General features: G+C 38.2%; 2 protein-coding genes across 3 annotated transcripts; one reads left to right on the top strand and one right to left on the bottom strand.

Moving 5' to 3' along the window:
* Positions 1–303: 303 nt before the first annotated feature.
* LOC109964759 (tryptase-2-like) lies at positions 304–6,239 on the top strand. The gene is made up of 5 exons (XM_020608301.1): positions 304–407; positions 1,477–1,654; positions 4,439–4,716; positions 5,193–5,332; positions 5,883–6,239. Exons 1-5 carry the CDS (start codon positions 356–358, stop codon positions 6,069–6,071), a joined length of 837 nt encoding a protein of 278 aa, XP_020463957.1. The 5' UTR covers positions 304–355; the 3' UTR covers positions 6,072–6,239.
* A 255-nt stretch (positions 6,240–6,494) lies between these two features.
* Positions 6,495–18,280, bottom strand: dus1l (dihydrouridine synthase 1-like (S. cerevisiae)). Of its 2 annotated transcripts, none has more exons than XM_020608299.1 (15): positions 18,172–18,280; positions 16,676–16,801; positions 16,329–16,574; positions 15,725–15,833; positions 15,547–15,597; positions 15,267–15,379; positions 14,944–15,026; positions 14,690–14,793; positions 14,382–14,529; positions 10,349–10,445; positions 9,796–9,884; positions 9,495–9,664; positions 9,372–9,409; positions 9,043–9,118; positions 6,495–8,606 (listed from the first exon to the last, which is right to left on the bottom strand). In XM_020608299.1, exons 2-15 carry the CDS (start codon positions 16,682–16,684, stop codon positions 8,458–8,460), a joined length of 1,482 nt encoding a protein of 493 aa, XP_020463955.1. In that variant the 5' UTR covers positions 16,685–16,801; positions 18,172–18,280; the 3' UTR covers positions 6,495–8,457. The 2 variants fall into 2 exon arrangements, with proteins under 2 accessions (XP_020463955.1, XP_020463956.1); XM_020608300.1 differs by having other exon boundaries at positions 16,696–16,801.
* Between the last annotated feature and the right edge of the window lie 339 nt (positions 18,281–18,619).

Genomic DNA, 18,619 nt, shown 5'->3' with positions numbered 1-18,619 from the left:
CAACACCACCTTTAACTGTGACCTCAATAATAAACATATAATTGAATTTATACTTTTATAACAATTTCACCAAAAACTGAAGCATTTTGAGCTTCATAAACACAGATGTTAAGCGGACGTGTTGTATTGTATAAAGCAATATAAAGTGGAATAACTCAAGCAAAGTAACAGTACAGTATACTAAAACTGTACATTAGAGTACTCAAGCAAATATATGTGACATGAGATCTGATAGGAAAAGGAAAGCTGATGGTGCTGATATAAAAGCTCATGTCCGGAGCTGCCTGTGTATGTATATAAAGGTGCAGCTGCTCCCTTGCAGCCTGCGGAGCCACAGCCTCACTGAGTCACAGCCATGGTTTTCTGCAAACTACTCACTGTGCTGGTACTGATCCACAACATCGGAGGTGAGAAAGACAACCACCATCCTTTTCATCATGTTACCATTAGTCTATAGAGGCTGATCTTTGTTTAATTTATTCTTCTACTCGTTAAATTGCTACTAATACAATTATTTGATGGACTTATATCAACAGTTTCAAAATCAAAAGCTGTATTTTCAACATTATGACTATTTTATGGGAAACAGTAAGCTGGACTATTATTACAAACAATTTTTTATGATATTCTAATTTTAGATTACATAAAAAAAATGTTAACAAGTATTTATTACAGTCAGCTCTTCATTCGATATGAGAAACTTATAGTTGCAGCTGTTGAAGCCATTTTCTATAGAAGAAGTACAAAGACAGGAGCAAGACTGTCTCTAGTAACTTTGTTGAATTTAAAGTGTATGGGGGCAGACACTGAATTCAATACTAACCTTCATTTTGGTTTGTATTTATTTTTTTAATTTTATTTTATTTTTCATTATAAAAAATATCAACCTTGAATTAACTTAATGTGTGTGACAGACACACTAAGTTTTCACCATGAATGGGTTCTTCAAACTGGGGAATAAATAAATAAATAAAAATCGTACTGTAATTGAAGAGTTTTGACTCTCACACTGTGCATGCTGGGAAGTCTCCTTGCTCAGACTGTGAAATATTTGTAAAATAATGACAAATTGTAACTGTAGTTTAACAGTATTCTTATGTGAAAAAAGTCAAATAAAAAAAAGCTAACTTCATAGTGATTCACAGCTACAGGCGTTTCCTGTTATTTTAATTTTTGCATGTAAGTTCACAATATATTTTAGTAATTATATTAGTGTTTCCAAGTACTTTAAAAAATACAGGAAAAAATCTATAAAATAGGAAAACTCTGTAAAACTACACTTTTTTTGTGTGTAGCATTTTTATTTTGGATGTGAAGCAAAATAAATTTTAGTGGAAGACAATATTTGAATTGGTCAAATATGTAAATCACTTACCCAAAATTCTGTATATGGCTTTGCTCAAAAGTTTTGTTGGGTTTAATAAAATTGTATCAGTGCTTTTATCGTATCACAATCTTTAATCATTCCTTTTTCAGGTTTGTTTGGAGCTGAGGTGAGGGTCTCTATCGTCGGAGGAGAGGATGCTCCTAAGGGCAGATGGCCGTGGATGGTCCACCTAAACATAACCGATGCCAGCAAAAAGAAAAACTGGCGCTGTGGAGGCACCATCCTCAATGAACAGTGGGTGCTCACTGCTGCACATTGCTGGGATGAGTAAGTGTACATTTGTCTGTGTTTTCAGAATCATAAAATCCTTTTTTCTTTGACATGTTCTTAATCATCTTCCACAGAAGTGACATCAGCGATTACTAGTGTAGCAATCCACTGCATGCCTTTTATTTAGCCAATGAGGGGGGGGAAATATTGACAACCCATGGGAGGGTTCAGAGTGACCCTTTCTAGAAAATGCACTGGGGCACAATCAACACTACAGTAACTGTACAAATCTTAACATACTCTTGTAAAGTTTTGAAGAACAGATTACTGTGTAAACATTAAATATGTAGTAAAAGCCATTAAGTCCCCCTTCTCTCATTCACATTTCTTAGGTTTAGTGAGAAGCTGATCTACAACATAAATGCAATGCTATGCTTTTTGTACCTGTTAAATTCATTTAAATGTAGCTTACAAGTGTGTTCTGTATGAAGAATTGTATCAATTATACCAAAATTGTTAACATACATTTGAAATGTTTAATACAAATGATATAAGTGTTGCACAGTGTGCTATTACATACTATGAACACTGGCTAATTGGTAAATACATCTTCAAACACAAAATATCTATTATATTATAAAACACAAGAAATAATGCCCTAATATGTATGCAGAGCTCAGATATACTGTATATTGCAATTAATATATACTGTATAAAAACTTGTTAAAGACAGGCATTCCAAAAATAAATAATTTTTAAACATTTACATTTTTGATCTGACTTAACTAGCAACCTCTACATTACAGCACAACAGCTTTAATATACGCTCTTCATTTTAGTCTGTTAAGCAGTAATACTACATAAAACAAGCTTACATAAGGCACTAATTCAATTTTTGAACACCTTAAGCAAACACGATACAGTCCTTTAAATTAAGTTACAATACATCAGCATTCAGCCTGAAAGAAATATCTTCAATTCATTTAGACTCAATTCAGTTTATTTGTATGGCACCAGTTCACAACAACAATTATCTCAGGGTATTTTACATAATCAGGTCTAGACATTACACTATTATAAGGAAAACCCAACAAATCCCCCCTGAACAAGCACAAGCACTTGGTGTTATGGTTAGTCCCCCTCACCAGGAGGGTGAGGGAGAACTAGGGGTAGGACTCAAGATAGCTGACCCAGGTGCTAGTACAAAAAAAAGGAGGTTTAATGTAAGACAACAACAAAGTGACAACATAACAGTGTCCATAATACATACAAGGGAAGGGCAGTGATGACTAGGAGACCAGGACGAACAGGTACACATACACTGATGGCAGGAACTAGGATAGTAGAGGATGTGGACGGACAGGCGAACAAAAGAACCAATGTACATAATATAATCCACCGCACAGAGACTGTCAGCGTGGACGACAGAAGGACATACAGCTAACCGCAGACCTATGAACACTGGCTAACTGGTAAATACATCTTCAAACACAAAATATCTATTATATTATAAAATACAAGAAATAATGCCCTAATATGTATGCAGAGCTCAGATATACTGTATATTGCAATTAATATATACTGTATAAAAACTTGTTAAAGACAGGCATTCCAAAAATAAATAATTTTTATACATTTACATTTTTGATCTGACTTAACTAGCAACCTCTACATTACAGCACAACAGCTTTAATATACGCTCTTCATTTTAGTCTGTTAAGCAGTAATACTACATAAAACAAGCTTACATAAGGCACTAATTCAGCGGCGGGTACAGCAGTCACCTCCCAACCGGAAGGTTGAAGGCTTGAATCTCGGTGCCTGCAGTCAAAGTGTCGTTGGGCAGTGTCCAAAGTGTCGTCCCCCCCGCATGGTTAGAGCCATCAGTTGAGTTGGCGCCGCAGATGGCTACCTTGGTTCTGTACTGGAAACAAATTCCTTGTGTGTAACATACATGGCCAATAAAGGTGATTATTATTATTTCCAGACTTAACCTACCCTTAACACAAAGCATCCCTGAACCCTATCCTCACCCAAACAAAGAGCAGATATGTGGTTTAACGCACAGCATCTGCACTGCATTTGTTCAGGTCAAGCAGTGTCTGGCCCAACTGACTTATAGTGGCAGTGACCTCTGAGAGCCAGGTCCACTCACCTGTCCAACCACTGACACTCTACCAAGATTGTCAAACAAAGGAAAAATACACTACTAATAACCACAAAACAAAAAGAAGCAACAGCAACAGTCAGAGGGAAACAAATCATTAAAGTTGAGTGCCAGTAAAACAAACCAATCAAAAGCTAAAAGATTCTACAAAGGTCCACTGAGCTGAGTGACCTCATAGTTGGTGATACTCCCCTGTGGACTCATCACAGTGAGTGAGCCTTTCCATGTTACACAGGGTTATTTGATCTATGGTTCAAATAAAAATAGTGTGTAATGCAACTTTAAACAAACAAAATGCTGAGTGGCACCAATGTTAACTACACTGAAGGAAGGCTGATATCAGGACAGCCTAGCTTTTGTTATAATTAAAAATAATGGCTTCCCCATCAAAGCCTTTATGTTTACAGGTTCCAGTTCATTTGCCGATGCACTTTCTTTCAACTTTTACAAATATTTACTGGCTCTACAGTATCAGTCAAATGGCCAAACAAGGTGATGCTAAACAAGGTGATGCTAATTCATCCCGCTGTCACTGATGTGCCACATCTGCTGAACCTACATTGATGTTAGAATACTGGTGTGTTGTGCATGCATGTTAGGGTTTTTACAGTTAATGGAGGGTCATCCATAAATGCAGAAACCCAATATATTTATGTTTGTGTTTCTGTTGCCAGATACCCCCCACCTAGTGAACATCGTTCAATGGTTTGGGTTGGCTCACACAGCCTGCAACGTAAATCTGAAAAGTACATGAATATAGGATCCTGCATACTTGGCCCTGGATACTATCGCCACAGTAGTTACTATGTGAATGACATCGCCCTGGTCAAGCTGAGGAAAAAGATAAAATTCAAGGAAAATGTTCAAGCAGTGAATCTGCCCACTACTGAGGACACCTTTGGTCCATCATCTGAGTGCTGGATCATTGGCTGGGGTCACGTTGAGAATGGTGGTAAGTTCTATTCATAAAGTGCATTAGCATATAAAATATATAAGGATTTTATTTTACCATGCTGCATGTGAGCATCTTTCATTTTCAGTGCCAAACAAAATCATTTCTTTCTCAGGAGAGGAATATGAAAGCTACACTTACAGTACATCATTCTGCACAGTGAACATCACACTGAACTAATATGTAAACCACATTTTATTGGTAGGATACTTTAAATAAACAAGATATGATGTGTTAATTACTGACCTTTGGTCAGAGCCACCATTTCCCCCTCTTTCCAGTCTATATACGCTAAGCAGCTACTGGCTTTAGCTACATATTTACTGTACAGACATGACACAGCTTGATGATGAGCTAACAGGAGCCTTCCTTCAGACGAAAGAACGAAATTCAATCTACACAGTCAACTGGAATGGGAAAAAAAACAGGTGCAAGATGATAATTATTTGTATGTATTTGCACGTGTGTCCATGCAGTTCCACTGCAGGATCCCGAGACCCTTCAGCAGCTGAAGATTTCCATCATCCCTTCAAAAGTGTGTAAGGTGCAATATCCTGAGCTGACCTCTAACATGCTGTGTGCAGGGGACATGGCTGGAGGGAAGGACGCCTGCGAAGTGAGTTTTATTATTTAACCAGGCAAAATGTACATTGAAAATGTATTTATAATATAATACATGAGCTGTATGCACTAAACCAGGGGGTGTACTTTAACTTACAGTATACTCCACTACATGCTAGAGGGAAATATACTTGTCACTCTGATAGTTTTATCTGACAGCTGTAGTTACTATTTACTCAGCAGTTTAGGATTTTATGTAGAAAACATTTAATGAGCCTATGTCAGCTGTTTGTTGTGAGTTGTTAAGAATTCTCTTATGTTTTGCTTATGTCTGTACTGCTACTAAAGTAGGATTTTGAATGCATAACTTTTACTTCTAACAGAGTATTTTTACATTGTTGTATTGTAATTTTTAAGGATCTTCTTTCACCCTGAGAAAATGACTTAAAAATTAGATAATATCCCAGAAGCTGACCTGTTCCTCCCTAACTACTATATGAATCTGCTGTGTGTCAGTGCAACAAGTTAAACTCTGGAAGAAAGATTCCAAGGGAACGCTGCAAAGTTTAATGACTAACTCCGTGTGCGTTCTTTGTGCTCCACAGGGGGATTACGGTGGCCCGCTGGTGTGTCGTACAGCCAGGGGCTTTGTGCAGGTGGGCATCATGAGTTATGGGAGTCGTAAAGGTTGTGCTCTCCCAGGCCGCCCTGGCGTCTACACCCAAGTGTCCAAATACCTGAGTTTCATCAACGAGAACATCCACCACGCTGAGGAAGCCTCAACTGAGGTCTAAACTTTCATGAAGCTGAAGCTGCCCGAGTGCTCTCACCCGACAACCTGCCTTCCTCTCTATAGCATCGCTCCTGTGCTGTACTCTCAGTTCATTTCACCTTTTTATTATGGTTATGCTGTTACCCTCGTTTACTCAACTCCATTCTTTGCATTAAAGCTTTAAAGCATTCATTTTGTGTCTATGTGTTTTGGAGAAGCGTTCACATGCTTTAAACACATTAACAAACACAGACATCCATCTCATAACAACAATCTTCTTCCCATGGTGACAAGTAATTAAATACATTTACCTATGTACTTAGTACACATTAGATACAGCTAGGCCATTAGAAAAAGATTTTGCCATTTGCTAAACCACCCTGTATCAATTTATTTATTTTTTGACAGAAGCTAGGCATCGTCCAGCACCTGAGAGCATGGCGGCCTACTGGATCCCCAGGAGAGTCACAAACGAAACAAATGATTTTTACAGATGCAATACACTGTTACTAAAACAGTTTAAAAATCCAGACAAATGTCAGTCAATTAGTACTATTTTAATATATTTTAATGACTGTTGTAACTGACCCCTGGTATGGGGTTAGGTACATCTGACTTATTCCCGTCAAATTCAAATGATGAATTTATTATAATTGGACATTTTAATGGCATGGGTAAGCTGACAGATATACAGTATGTTTAGCATACTAAAATTGTGTAGGTCTAGTAGACATAGTCTCTAAGTGAGCAAAGTGCAAAAGTGTTGCAACCATACCCACCTTTACCTAAAACGAGGCAGAATCTTATGAGCTTGGCTTAGCACAAGACTAGAAAGCAGGGAACTTGGCTATTCCTAACAGTACCAATGGATTTTATTACCTCTGGACAGAGTCTGGATGGCTGTTTTCCCCCGTGTGTAGTCTTTGTGCTAAGCTACACTATATATTTAGCTTGCAGACATGAGGGCGGTATCAATGTTTTCACCAAACTCTCAGCAACAAAGTGAGAGTATTTCCCAAAATACTGAACTATTTAGTGGTTCAGTAACACCATTTTTAGGCTAGCTTTGCACCAAAACTAGAAACCACAGGAAAGAGCTAGCCTCCAAGAAAAGAAAAAAAAAAACCCTTAAAAGCCTTTTAAAAGGTTTTGAATCCTATTTTTTTTTGTTAGCAAGCAAGCTAGTTAACAGCAAAAGTCTGTCACCATATGTCATTTTTTATTTGTGTCAAATACACAAACACAGTGTGCAAATGTGCAAAAAAAATAATTTTAGGTTAGATTTTTCTCCACTTTTGATGGCATTTGGCTACCTTCTAATTGTTGTGCTAAGCTATGCTAAACACTTAGAAATATGCTTTTGATAATGAGCTTTAAGATGAAAATATTTCCCAAAATATCAGTGATCATTTTTACACAATGCACAATTATACAGGCGAGAAGCAGCTTTAAAAACATTTTTGGAACTGTGAAATCACTGAGCAGTTAGTAGACAGCAGTAGAGTGGCCACCACTTTGACCTTAAGTTCGTATATGATTAGGCAGCGGTCAGTGCACTACAAGTAAACCTTAAACAAATTCAACCACATTCATGACAGTAAATAAAAAAATTATAAAATCTGTGAGGATATGCTAATTTTCTCCATCAGCCTGACAGTTATTGAATCTTTAAACTTCAGTGGCTAAGTAACAACTCTGGCCAAAATAACACCTGAAATTTACATAGTCCTTCAACAGAAAAAAATAAAATAAAAGATTTACAGAAAAGAATGAACTCCTTTTCATGACAAAACTTCCCAACTCCTCAGCCAAAAATATCACAAGCTTTTTAATTTTCCTATAAATCTGCATCCCATAAAAATATTAGTTTATGGTTTTGGTCTACTGAGCAATGTCATCCTCACACCATCAGTCTTTTTTTGGAGAACACTCGTCCTTGAGTTTACTTAAAGTACCAGGCACAACTATGTACAGCATATAGTCCAGTATAATGACCCGGCAAATCACTGGCTACCTCTACATGCACACATCAACCTGCTTACTTGATGTTTTTACCCTCCATTTGGATCTTTTTATTGCCCAACACCTTGTTTGTCATGTGTTCATTACCAGCAAAGAAATCAAAGGGAGCCCACACAACAGCCTTGCTGTATTGATCTTTACTATGATGAACATTAGATCTAAACTATTTGTGGTCTGGTAGGACAACTTGATAAAGACCAAGATAGCTGAAATATGTTGCGCACCTACTTCGTTTTATCCATAACAAAATGTTTTGTATGGTATTGTGTCTTAAAATGTTCTGACCAGAGAATCAATCTTAACTGGGTTAGACTTTTACATGTGACAGCTCAGAATCTTAAAAACAGCAGTATAGTCTGTGCATGCAAAGATAGCCATAGTGTTGCTCATAGTGGCAGCTGTGCTTGCTCCTGTAGCGCTGTGCTTGGATCTGGGATAGGCTGAGGGGAGCTGCTGCTTTTCTCTGAGTCCTCCTTTGTCTCATCCTTCTCAGCTTTCCGTTTCTCTGCCTTGGTCTTGAACCTCAGCCCATGGCCTGTCAATCACCGGTAAGATTCATTATTGATCAGTCTATTTTTACATTAATGGATCAATTTCATAAATAAGAGAAAAGCACATCTTCAAATTAATTAGTTTAATTACCAACTTTTATTTGATAAATGTTGGTCAATATAATTTCCAGTCATCAGTGAATCAACTGAAGGACTAATTACTGGGGTGGCTGGTAAAAGCTTTATGGATTCAACATTTAAAAAAAAAAAGCAAGTATTGAAGTGGTACAACAAAAAACTAAAAATGGAAAAGCATCAAGCTGATAATGTGCTCCAATTAAAGCATTTAATATCACAGTAAGCACATAAGTGGAATTTGTTACTGCAAAATGCATGGCAAACACAAGCACCAGCTGTAGCTCTTGAGCACAGGAATATTTTCTCCCCACCCTAGACCCAAAAGCATGTGTGTGTACTGACTTGGACAGTCTGCCACCTCCTTGTAGGCCTTCTTCTTACAGCAGCCTCGGCACAGGTTGAAGACACACTTATTTCCCTGCAGAGCAGAAGAAAAAAAAAAGTGCTTCAGTTGGTGATCAAACATCCACTAAAAATCTATTACTCAAACATTTGTGAAATGAAATGAATGTATAAATGAACTTCATGCATAAATGTCTGAAATCGAACATTTCCTTGAACCAGAGGGGATCTGTGACACTTGTACTGACAACTAACTGCTGCACATATGTACATCACCACCCATGAATCAAATGAAATACTGTACATACACACACTAATTGACTGCTTACCTTTGGGTTCCCACACTGTTCACACTTGATGTACTTTGCTGTGGGAAGAAAGAAGAGAGACACTGTCAGATTTAAGGTCTAGGACCTCAGCACTTGGGGCAGAAAGCGATGGTTCAGACTCACGTCTCTGCTTGGGACAGAAGTTCTTGTTGGGGTTGCGGGATCTCTTCTTCTGCTTGTTTTTGGAGAGAGTGTCAGCAGATCCATCAGAGACCTCTAGTGCCCTTTTCTGGCACACTGTCTTCTTCACCTCTGACCCCTGGCTGTTACCATTGGCAACTGGCTCCTTTGGCCTGTAAGGCAGTTTTTTACTATCAGGATAGATTCTCCTTTTATAGGTGATGTGCAGCTGTATGACGACTTACTGAAACCATCTTGTGAAAATTATGATAGAGAATGTTAAAAACAAAGTGTGGTAACTCACACAGGTCTAACATATGGTTGGCAGATCCAGTGGGGGAAAGGCAGGCAACCCTCTGTCTCTTCCAAATCTTTGCCTCTTGCTATCTCCTCCTGTACAAGTAGAGATAAAGCTACTGGATTAGAACACCACTGATAGTACTTCATCCTGTTAGTACTGCAGTCTGCTTACATACGTCTCCTGTATAATACCAAACCCTGTGTCACTGATAAGACTGGAAAAGGAAGCAGTGCTCATAAAACACAATCTCTTCAGGATCCTCTGCATGACAGTGGTCACATGATCAACATGAATAGCCAAGCTAGCACTAGGTTTGTCCTCTGGCTCTGATTAGCTTCCTATAGTATGAGTAACGTTAAGCCAAGTTAGAAGTATATAACAGAGCCTTCACCTGTTACAATCACAATGAGTATCTAACCCTTACTCATTTCAACTTGATGCAGGCTATGTTTGGTAAAACGTGTCCAGCTGACCATGACTGTACGCTAATGAACAAAGCCAGTTACTGTCATACACTGACACTACTCACTGCACTGTTGGGGTGAACTGATGTTACCTGGCAGCGCAGTCTCAGCCGTCTGCTGACATCAGCCAAACACTCAAGGGTCTTCACTTTGGCCAACTCCTCCCTCAGGTCTTGGTGGATCTGCAGTCTATATTCACACACACACACACATATACGCTGTGTTTTCATTCTTTTTAGGGACTTTACATTAATTTCCCGTAGCCTTAACCATAACCACTGCTTCCCTAACACCCATCACCTAAACCACGTTGCCACCCTAAAATTCAGTGATTTGCTTGTGGGGACTAGCTTCTGGTCCCCACAAGGATGGCCGAGTCCCCACAGTGTTAGTGTGTTAACAGGTTTCGGTCCTCATGATGCAAGTAATACAAAGGCACGCACACACACACACACACACAGCAAATACAAAGCCTGCAGACGAGGTTAAATGATTCAGCTACTCGTCATATATACATCAGGCAAGATGCATGATCTGAGCTGCAGGACACTGTTGCTAATTGCATGTGCAAAGAAATCCTACATTTCATTCAAATGTTTCACAAATGGGTGTGAATGAGACCGTACTACACAAGGATGGGTAAAAGCCATAAACACAGTATCATGACATCAATATATGTATTCTATTTTGTTTCTCAATTTTATTGACATGAATAGTAAAAAAAATAAAATATTTAAACAATGTCTGTTATGGGCTGATGAGGCTCTTTAAACAGTCACCATATCTCAACACACGTCTGCAAAAATAATTTATAAATCTAACATAACCATAAAGCATTCCTTCTAATAGAAGACATTATTAAAGAATGGCTACCATGGACTGATGAATATCAAAAAAAACTTTGAGATGACTCTGTAACCCTTTCCAGCTACACACAAATCAACAGCTCTTCTGAGATCTCTTTTTTGCAAGGCTCACATCAGCTGATGACGCTTGGGAATAGCACACTGATACCGATTGTGTGCTCTTATAAGTCAAGGTCATTCTAAACCACACCTCCATTCTCGTTTCATTGATTGGACTCCAGGTTTGCTAACACCTGACTCCAGTTGACATCAGAAGCATCAGAAGGTGTTGACGTTACTTTTTTTTTTTTTTTACCATCACTTTGTATGTTTAATGGGTGTGTCAAATAAAAACATGAAAGACCATGACTGTGTTTTATCAGCTGTGAAATATTGTGTTTGTTAATATTTGTGACTTTGGTGAAGCTCATTTCATGACCAATTGCAAAACAGTGTTATTACTTTTTCTTGTGACTGTAATGGTAGTTTCTCTGATAAAAAGGAAACTACTTGCAGAGTTCCTCAAGGATTTTTTGGGTCCATCGTAATTCATTGGTTTTATCAGTGACTTGCCTTATGCTGTTAATGATGCTGATACAGTCACGTATGGAGACAATAACAATCACAGTACCAATGACTAAATGGGAAAAGGATTTGCTAACTATTGCCAAGAAAACAATCTTTCTAAAGTGGAAATCTAAAAACTCATTACACATCAACCACTGGACCAGCCTTCTCACAGAATATATCACACTAGAGAAAGTATCATCTACCCAGAAGAATAATATACTTTTACCAACACTTGGAATCCGTTTCTAACCACTTTTAACTTAAACCAGACACCTGAGGCCGAGGCCACGCACATTCCCACAAACTCCTAAAAATATAACAAGTTGCTTGTTATTTCATTATTGTCACTGTTATTAGACCTCATTGTCCATGCTACTGTTTTGAGTATATCACACCCATCAATCAAACCAAATGAACTGATATTACCTACTCTCCTTCTTTTTTCTCCTCTAATTATTTAGTGATTTGTTAATTTCATTTATTTTATATATCAGTCTGCACAGAGTTGGATAAACACACTTTCATAAACACAACTCTAACTTAATTTAATAATCCCTTTGTTGGTCTGTTGTCTCATCTAAGTTATGTCCTTTGTCTTGTAAATCTTGTGTTGCAATTAAAAAACAACATATGGAGACAACTAACTTGTCCTGTGCTTCACCTACTGTAATTGAAAGTAAATTTAAATGGAGCTGTTTTTACTCAGCTGAGTAAAGACAAACATGTAGAAAATACTGACAGAATAAAAGTATAGTATTCAAAAGTATTCTCTGCTTACGTACCATCTTCCATTATGAGAAATGTGACCCACTCAGTCTGATCACATCTGGAATATTGCCCAGTGGCCTGGTTAATTGCAAATTGCTCAAAATAGCAGTAAGGTTGATTCTTCACCATCAGCTAAGAATGGCGAACTGTGGAAGCTAAGTTGAAATCCAGCTTGTTGCTATTTATGCACAATACAGTTTACAAAAACACATTCCAGTTTTTTTTCCGAGACATTAGCATCTACAGGTTCTTCCTCATAGTTATGCCTCCCGAACAAAAATTACTGGCCATTTGGTAATCCCATGTCCTCAACCAGTTATATGTACACAACAGTCCTGTTCAGAGTTTCATCTGCCTGGAATCAGGTTCCATCAGTAATCAGCAAAACTAAAAGTAGATTCTTTTTTTTTTAAATTATTGAGGCAAAGCTTCATGATTTCAATGCAGACCATGAAATTATTCTGGCATTGTTTCAAATGGAATTAACTAAATAGTATATGTTTTGGTTGTTTTACTGTTTCAGACAAAAAAAAAAGTTACTATTGGGATTTTAATTATTTGGGCTACAGGTCAATTTGAATACTATATGACTGCTGGGTTTGTAAAGGAGCTACAGATTGACCATTGTGATGTGTGTATTGACTGAATTAGTTCTTGTCTATAGTTTTTATGGTTACTTGTGATTCAATTTTGTTTAGTTTCTTTGTTTTAACTGGACCCCAGGAAAACTATCTTCTCTAAGTGGAAGCTAAAGGAGCATTCAGCTAAAACCAATTATGAGTTGTTTGTATGGCTGGATACCTAAGGAAACCTCCTTTCCATAAATCTTTCTGACAACTCGTACAGGGGTCTAATATTTATGTAACTCTCTGAAACCAGTGATCTGACATTCACACCCACTTCATACTGGGACTGGTCAGCTGTGCAGAAGTGAGAGAGAAGCTAAAGACTGAAAATCTCTCTAGTTCTCTTTTTTTCCATTTGTTACCCTACTGTTTTCAAGTGAACAACTGAGTGCATTGCTGGAGAGACTGCTTGAAAATGTGCATATCCCCGTTTTTAAACGATACATCATCTCCCCCCTCTCTGTGACAGCCAGCTTCATAATTCACCTTCCAGTGTGGCACCTTCCAGTGTGGCCATTCGGATCAGGTATAACCACTTTTGACCTCCGTAGCTGGACAGCACATCTTACGAACTAGTTCTGAAAGACCATAAACCAGCTCTTATTATGAAGCAGTCACAGGAAATGAAACGAATCTTTCAGAGGTTAACGCATCAAATGCGTCTACAAAACAAGATCTGGTCATTTTGGTCCTTTTTTTGACAGAGGATCAGCTTGGAATCTGGAAATCATGGAACAGCAGAACAAGAGGCTGTTAGATGAAGAGCTGCAGACACCAAGCAGCACATCTCCAGCTCCTCAGAATGCTCAGTTCACCGTGTCCTGCGATTTTGGGTAAATCTACTCTCAGAACGTGTAGCAAGAAACTAATTCATTTTCAAACATTACTGACTGACATGTTTAATACAATAGAACAGATTTGTCTGGCTGCACTGCAAACAGCACAAATACAGCAGCTGTTTAAGGAGTGTTTGCTGCCCTCAGGATTCTGAAAGCTGTAGTGTTAACCCACATTTGCTGTGACCAGAGTAACTGCAGGTAATGCGAAATCAAACTAAACCCACTAAAATGTTAAGGATTACAAACTTCAATGGAAGAATCTCATCTACTACTTTTTCAAGAAACGGGATGAGGACTAATGCAGCCCTAAAATAACAGCACCTCTGGAAAACCTACCCAACAGGACCAGTCTGATAAAGTGATGATCAACTGTCTTTATCAGTGCTCAGTGAGTGGGGGTGTTACATACAGCCTAATGACATCTATATATACAGTATATGTACACAGACATACACAGACCAGGGCAGACAGACATACGTGTGATGCCAGAGCTTGAAGAGGTGTGCTCGTACGTAGGACAGACTGCAGGGAGGGTACTGTTTTACCAACTCTAGATACTCCTCAGCCATTTCCCACACTGGGGGACTGCGACCCTCAAACACTGCTGGGTTATGGAGGTTCCCCTCTAAAAATAATACAAAGAAGAACTCAGAAATTACATTCAAAACAATCAATGATCTAAGCAGGACTTGACATATCTTCTATGAACAGCAAGGACTTAGGACAAATGTGTATTATGACTAAAATCCTGTTACAAAATAAGGCACTAGACATGCATTCCTAACCTGCACTCATAACTCCCTGCACTCCTGTTTCCTGAATGCAGCGTTTCACATCACTCAGGTGTTGAATGTTGCCATTTGCAAACACTGGAATATTCACTGCCTTCCTGTGGCAAAAGCACACCAGACAATTAGCCATATTATGTTGTATTCCAGGAAAAACTGCCATGATTTGTTAAATTATTACACTGAGTCCACTGGAAAAGCAAATGTTCAGATTAACCATAGTGAAAAATCATAAAGTGGTGGTAGCTCACCGTACTGCCTTGATGTGCTCCCAGCTAGCAATACCTGTCATGGCGCCTTTCTGGTCTTTGGTTCTTCCGTGCACTGTCAGCAGCTGGAAAAAAATGGATGATGGACAAAGACAAATTTCGACCTTTTTAAATTCTTCCTTAAATGGAATTTGGGACTAGTTTTGCAGATATACACAAATACAAAACACATACGTTCACAATTTAAGTTTTAATAAACAGATTTTTATTGATTTTGACAGGTAGTTAACTATAATTATAAACAGAGTTTATATAAACCATGGTTAAGAGTGGATTTATATTTAAAAAGGTGACTGCAGTCATACCTGACATCCAGCTTTCTCCAGCATCTGGGCATAGTGGACTGTCTTTTCAATCTCCTCGAACACACGAATCTTGCATGTGACTGGCACTGAAAGCTTTTCATTGGCTAACCTGACTGTAAAGTAAGAATGGTATGTTAGTTTGAGATAATAGAACTACAGTATACAATAATACATTTTTTTTTAAAAGCACTATGTCAAGATATTTGATTCTTTACAATTTTCAGGTTTTAGATTTTTGTTGTGCTCATACTTGAATAAACCCAACAATGTCAAGACTTACCCATTTTCTCTAAAAGTTCCCATTCATCCTGTAGAAAAACTCCATAGTGCCCTTAGAAACAAGCATCACAAGTCAGTTTTCTTCTCACGACATCATCTGCAAGTCAGTGTCTTTTCTGATACAACCTCTAAGAAAGTCAAGAATTTGCAGTTCATCTCTGTACAAACTACATACATACCTCTCTTAGCTATCATTTGTGGACAGCCCAGGTTGAGGTCAATGGCGTCGCAGTAGTCTTGGGCCAGCAGAGCTGCCTGAAGGAACACCTCCGGATCATTGGCACAAAACTGACACACAGGGAACAGAGCACCAATTTACATCTTACATGAGGAACAGTAGGTAACTAATAGGGACAGGACAACATATTGAAATTCAATATATCATGATACAAAAACATCACAATATGTATAGTTTTGTTGAACGATATACATCATATGGTCGACTTCATTTTTTTATTAAATAAGATAGCCTAACAGAACATAAGTTGATATATCTGGTTGTTCTTTACATAATCAAACCAGTGTAAAACAGGGAACAAAGACAAATATAGTACAAGTATTCCACAACTAGTCATACATTGTTGTCAATGAATTTTTATTTGTACCATGATTTAATCGAATTGTACGCACCATATCGTGCAGTGAATGGTACTGAGCAAAAGTTATATCCATCCCATCCCTAGTGACTAATCAAACAAAGGCCATGCTGTAGGATTTTCACCAGCAACTTCAATCAACCATTATTACCAATCTGTAAACGACCTTTCCTGTATAGCTCCTCACCTGTGTGATCAGAGGTCTGTCCTCCTCACAAACTTCATTGTAGAGGTTTTCCCTCCGGTAGTTGGCATCACGGACAAACACCTGAGCATGCAGCATGGGGGTGTAGCATAGCTGAGCACCATGTCGACGACTAAGCAGGCGCCAGGCCAGTTCACTCTGGTCCACCATGGGTGCCACCACAAAGCTTGCCTCTTTCAGACTTATCCTCCAGAACTCAAAGCCCCGGAGCTTGGCCATCACAATTGACTTGACCACACAAGAGAGCACTAAATTAATTAGAAATCCTGCTAAAAATGTTGATTCCTATTTAATAGCACAGCAAACACTGGGTAAGAAAAGCACTTTACATAATGCATGATAGATACACCTCTGGATTTTGTTGCAGCAGGCAGTGGTTCTACCAAACCCCCAAATTCCCTACTGCCTTGCTGTCAGATGTTTTCAAACAACTGTGTTGAATTTCAAGACATGTCCTGAAAGAAGAGGAGAGAGAGAGAGAAGTTGGGAGGCTAACAACAAAACGGCGCTTCTTTAAACATGTTGCCTTTTATAGCCAAAGACATTCTACCAGGGTTAGCTTTCTCAGAATATGTTTAAAAATATTTAATACAACCAAATATTTCTTAATACTTTAATTAGTTTGCTAGTTTCAAACAAGCAGTAATACATCCCCAAGTATAAATTTACTGACAAACTGGTACCAATTTAAAAGTGAACTTATTCAAATACTTGTAATTTAGCAAACTTTCTTCTTTGTGTATAGAAAAAATCACAAGTAGCAAAATGATGATGCAGAATCAATTTGTAATCTCACTTTTAACTGCAAAGTTTTTAAAAACGATCATATATTTCTGGATATACACCTTTATATGAGATATTTAAGGAAACGCAATGAAGTGTTGGCACAGCTGACACATGCCTTTTAACACTTCCATAGCGATGTACAAAACATAAGTCATGCCGTTAGCAGCATAACTAATAAAGGGTTACTCTAATTTATTGTGATAGCCTAATAAACGATATGGTACACTTCACTGACGTTTCCTTAACCATATTATATGTGAGCCAATGTATGATCGCGTTGCACAAATACAATGAAACATGTCAAAACAATGCAAATGCAACTGTTTCCGGGTAGATCGATATTTCTTTAATCGACTATTCAAACTGGCTATGTTGGTTAGGTGTTTTCTGGTGTTCGCTTTGGTTAAATTGCAGAGATAGTTTAAATGACATTTCTGTCAGTGTTACAAAAGCATCGCACGTAATCTCACAAGTTATCAAAAAGAACATTAACGTCAAGTTCATTTATTTAGGGCACATTTACTATGCCATGTTACACCGGAGCGACATCTGCTGTCGGGAAGTGACATCTGTCACTGAGGAACGAGTGGCATAACGTACCACTTCAGAGTCACCATGTGCTCCTTACACAATAGTGGCATGCCAAATCCCACTTTTCTATCTCAGCATCACTCCCCTCAGCCGCCGAACCGGCAGTCAAATTCAGCTGCGTCAAAAGCTAGCTGTTTATAAGACAATAAAAATGTTCACTTCTTAATGTTAAAAACGATGTTGACAACTCAGAATTGTTGCTAACGTTTACGTGTTTCTAATGTCTGCCTCAACAGTTATAAGCATTTAATGTGCTAGCCATAACATGTCATAGCAAATGTGCCCTAAATGTGCTATATTGTCAGCTAGCTAGGCAAAGACATGTAGGTTAGCACATGCAGCATTGAACACACAACGAAATTAGCAGAAATCTATCACAGCTGTGTTCTTCTGGCATCATCATATACTGCTCTGGTCATGTACTAACTATTTCTAAAAAAATATATACCTTCATAGTTTGTTGATTCGCCGACAGAAGTGGGAGATTTGGGGGGTAACGTTATCCCCGGGGATGCCGGGCGCAGCACTTTCCAGACCTGTGCAACGGCAAAATAGCTCCGGTGGGAAACTTCTTCTAGGACCATGACTCCACCTATCATCTAATTATCGCCCCCTTCCGCTGTGGTGCATAGAACAAACATGAAAACGGTGGAAAATTATTCAGACCCTTTAAAGATAGCAATAGAACCATGTCAGATACTCCTTTATAGGCATTCAAAGTTACACTTAAGTAAAATCTATTTAATGTTTCAAAAGTAGGCTGCCCTTTTTATGCAAAAGAGTGGTCCCTGTGACTGTTAATAAATTGATTCTAAATTGTATTATTGGGTTGTTAGTAAAGTGTGAGTGTGTTGTGGTTGGTTGAAATTGAGCTTTTAATTGGGCTTAATTAATAT

Source organism: Monopterus albus, unplaced genomic scaffold (genome assembly GCF_001952655.1).
Source record: "Monopterus albus unplaced genomic scaffold, M_albus_1.0 scaffold92.1, whole genome shotgun sequence".
NCBI classification, from domain to species: Eukaryota; Metazoa; Chordata; class Actinopteri; order Synbranchiformes; family Synbranchidae; genus Monopterus; species Monopterus albus.
Note: the sequence above shows the minus strand (reverse complement) of the source record. Positions and strands in the feature narration are given on the sequence as shown.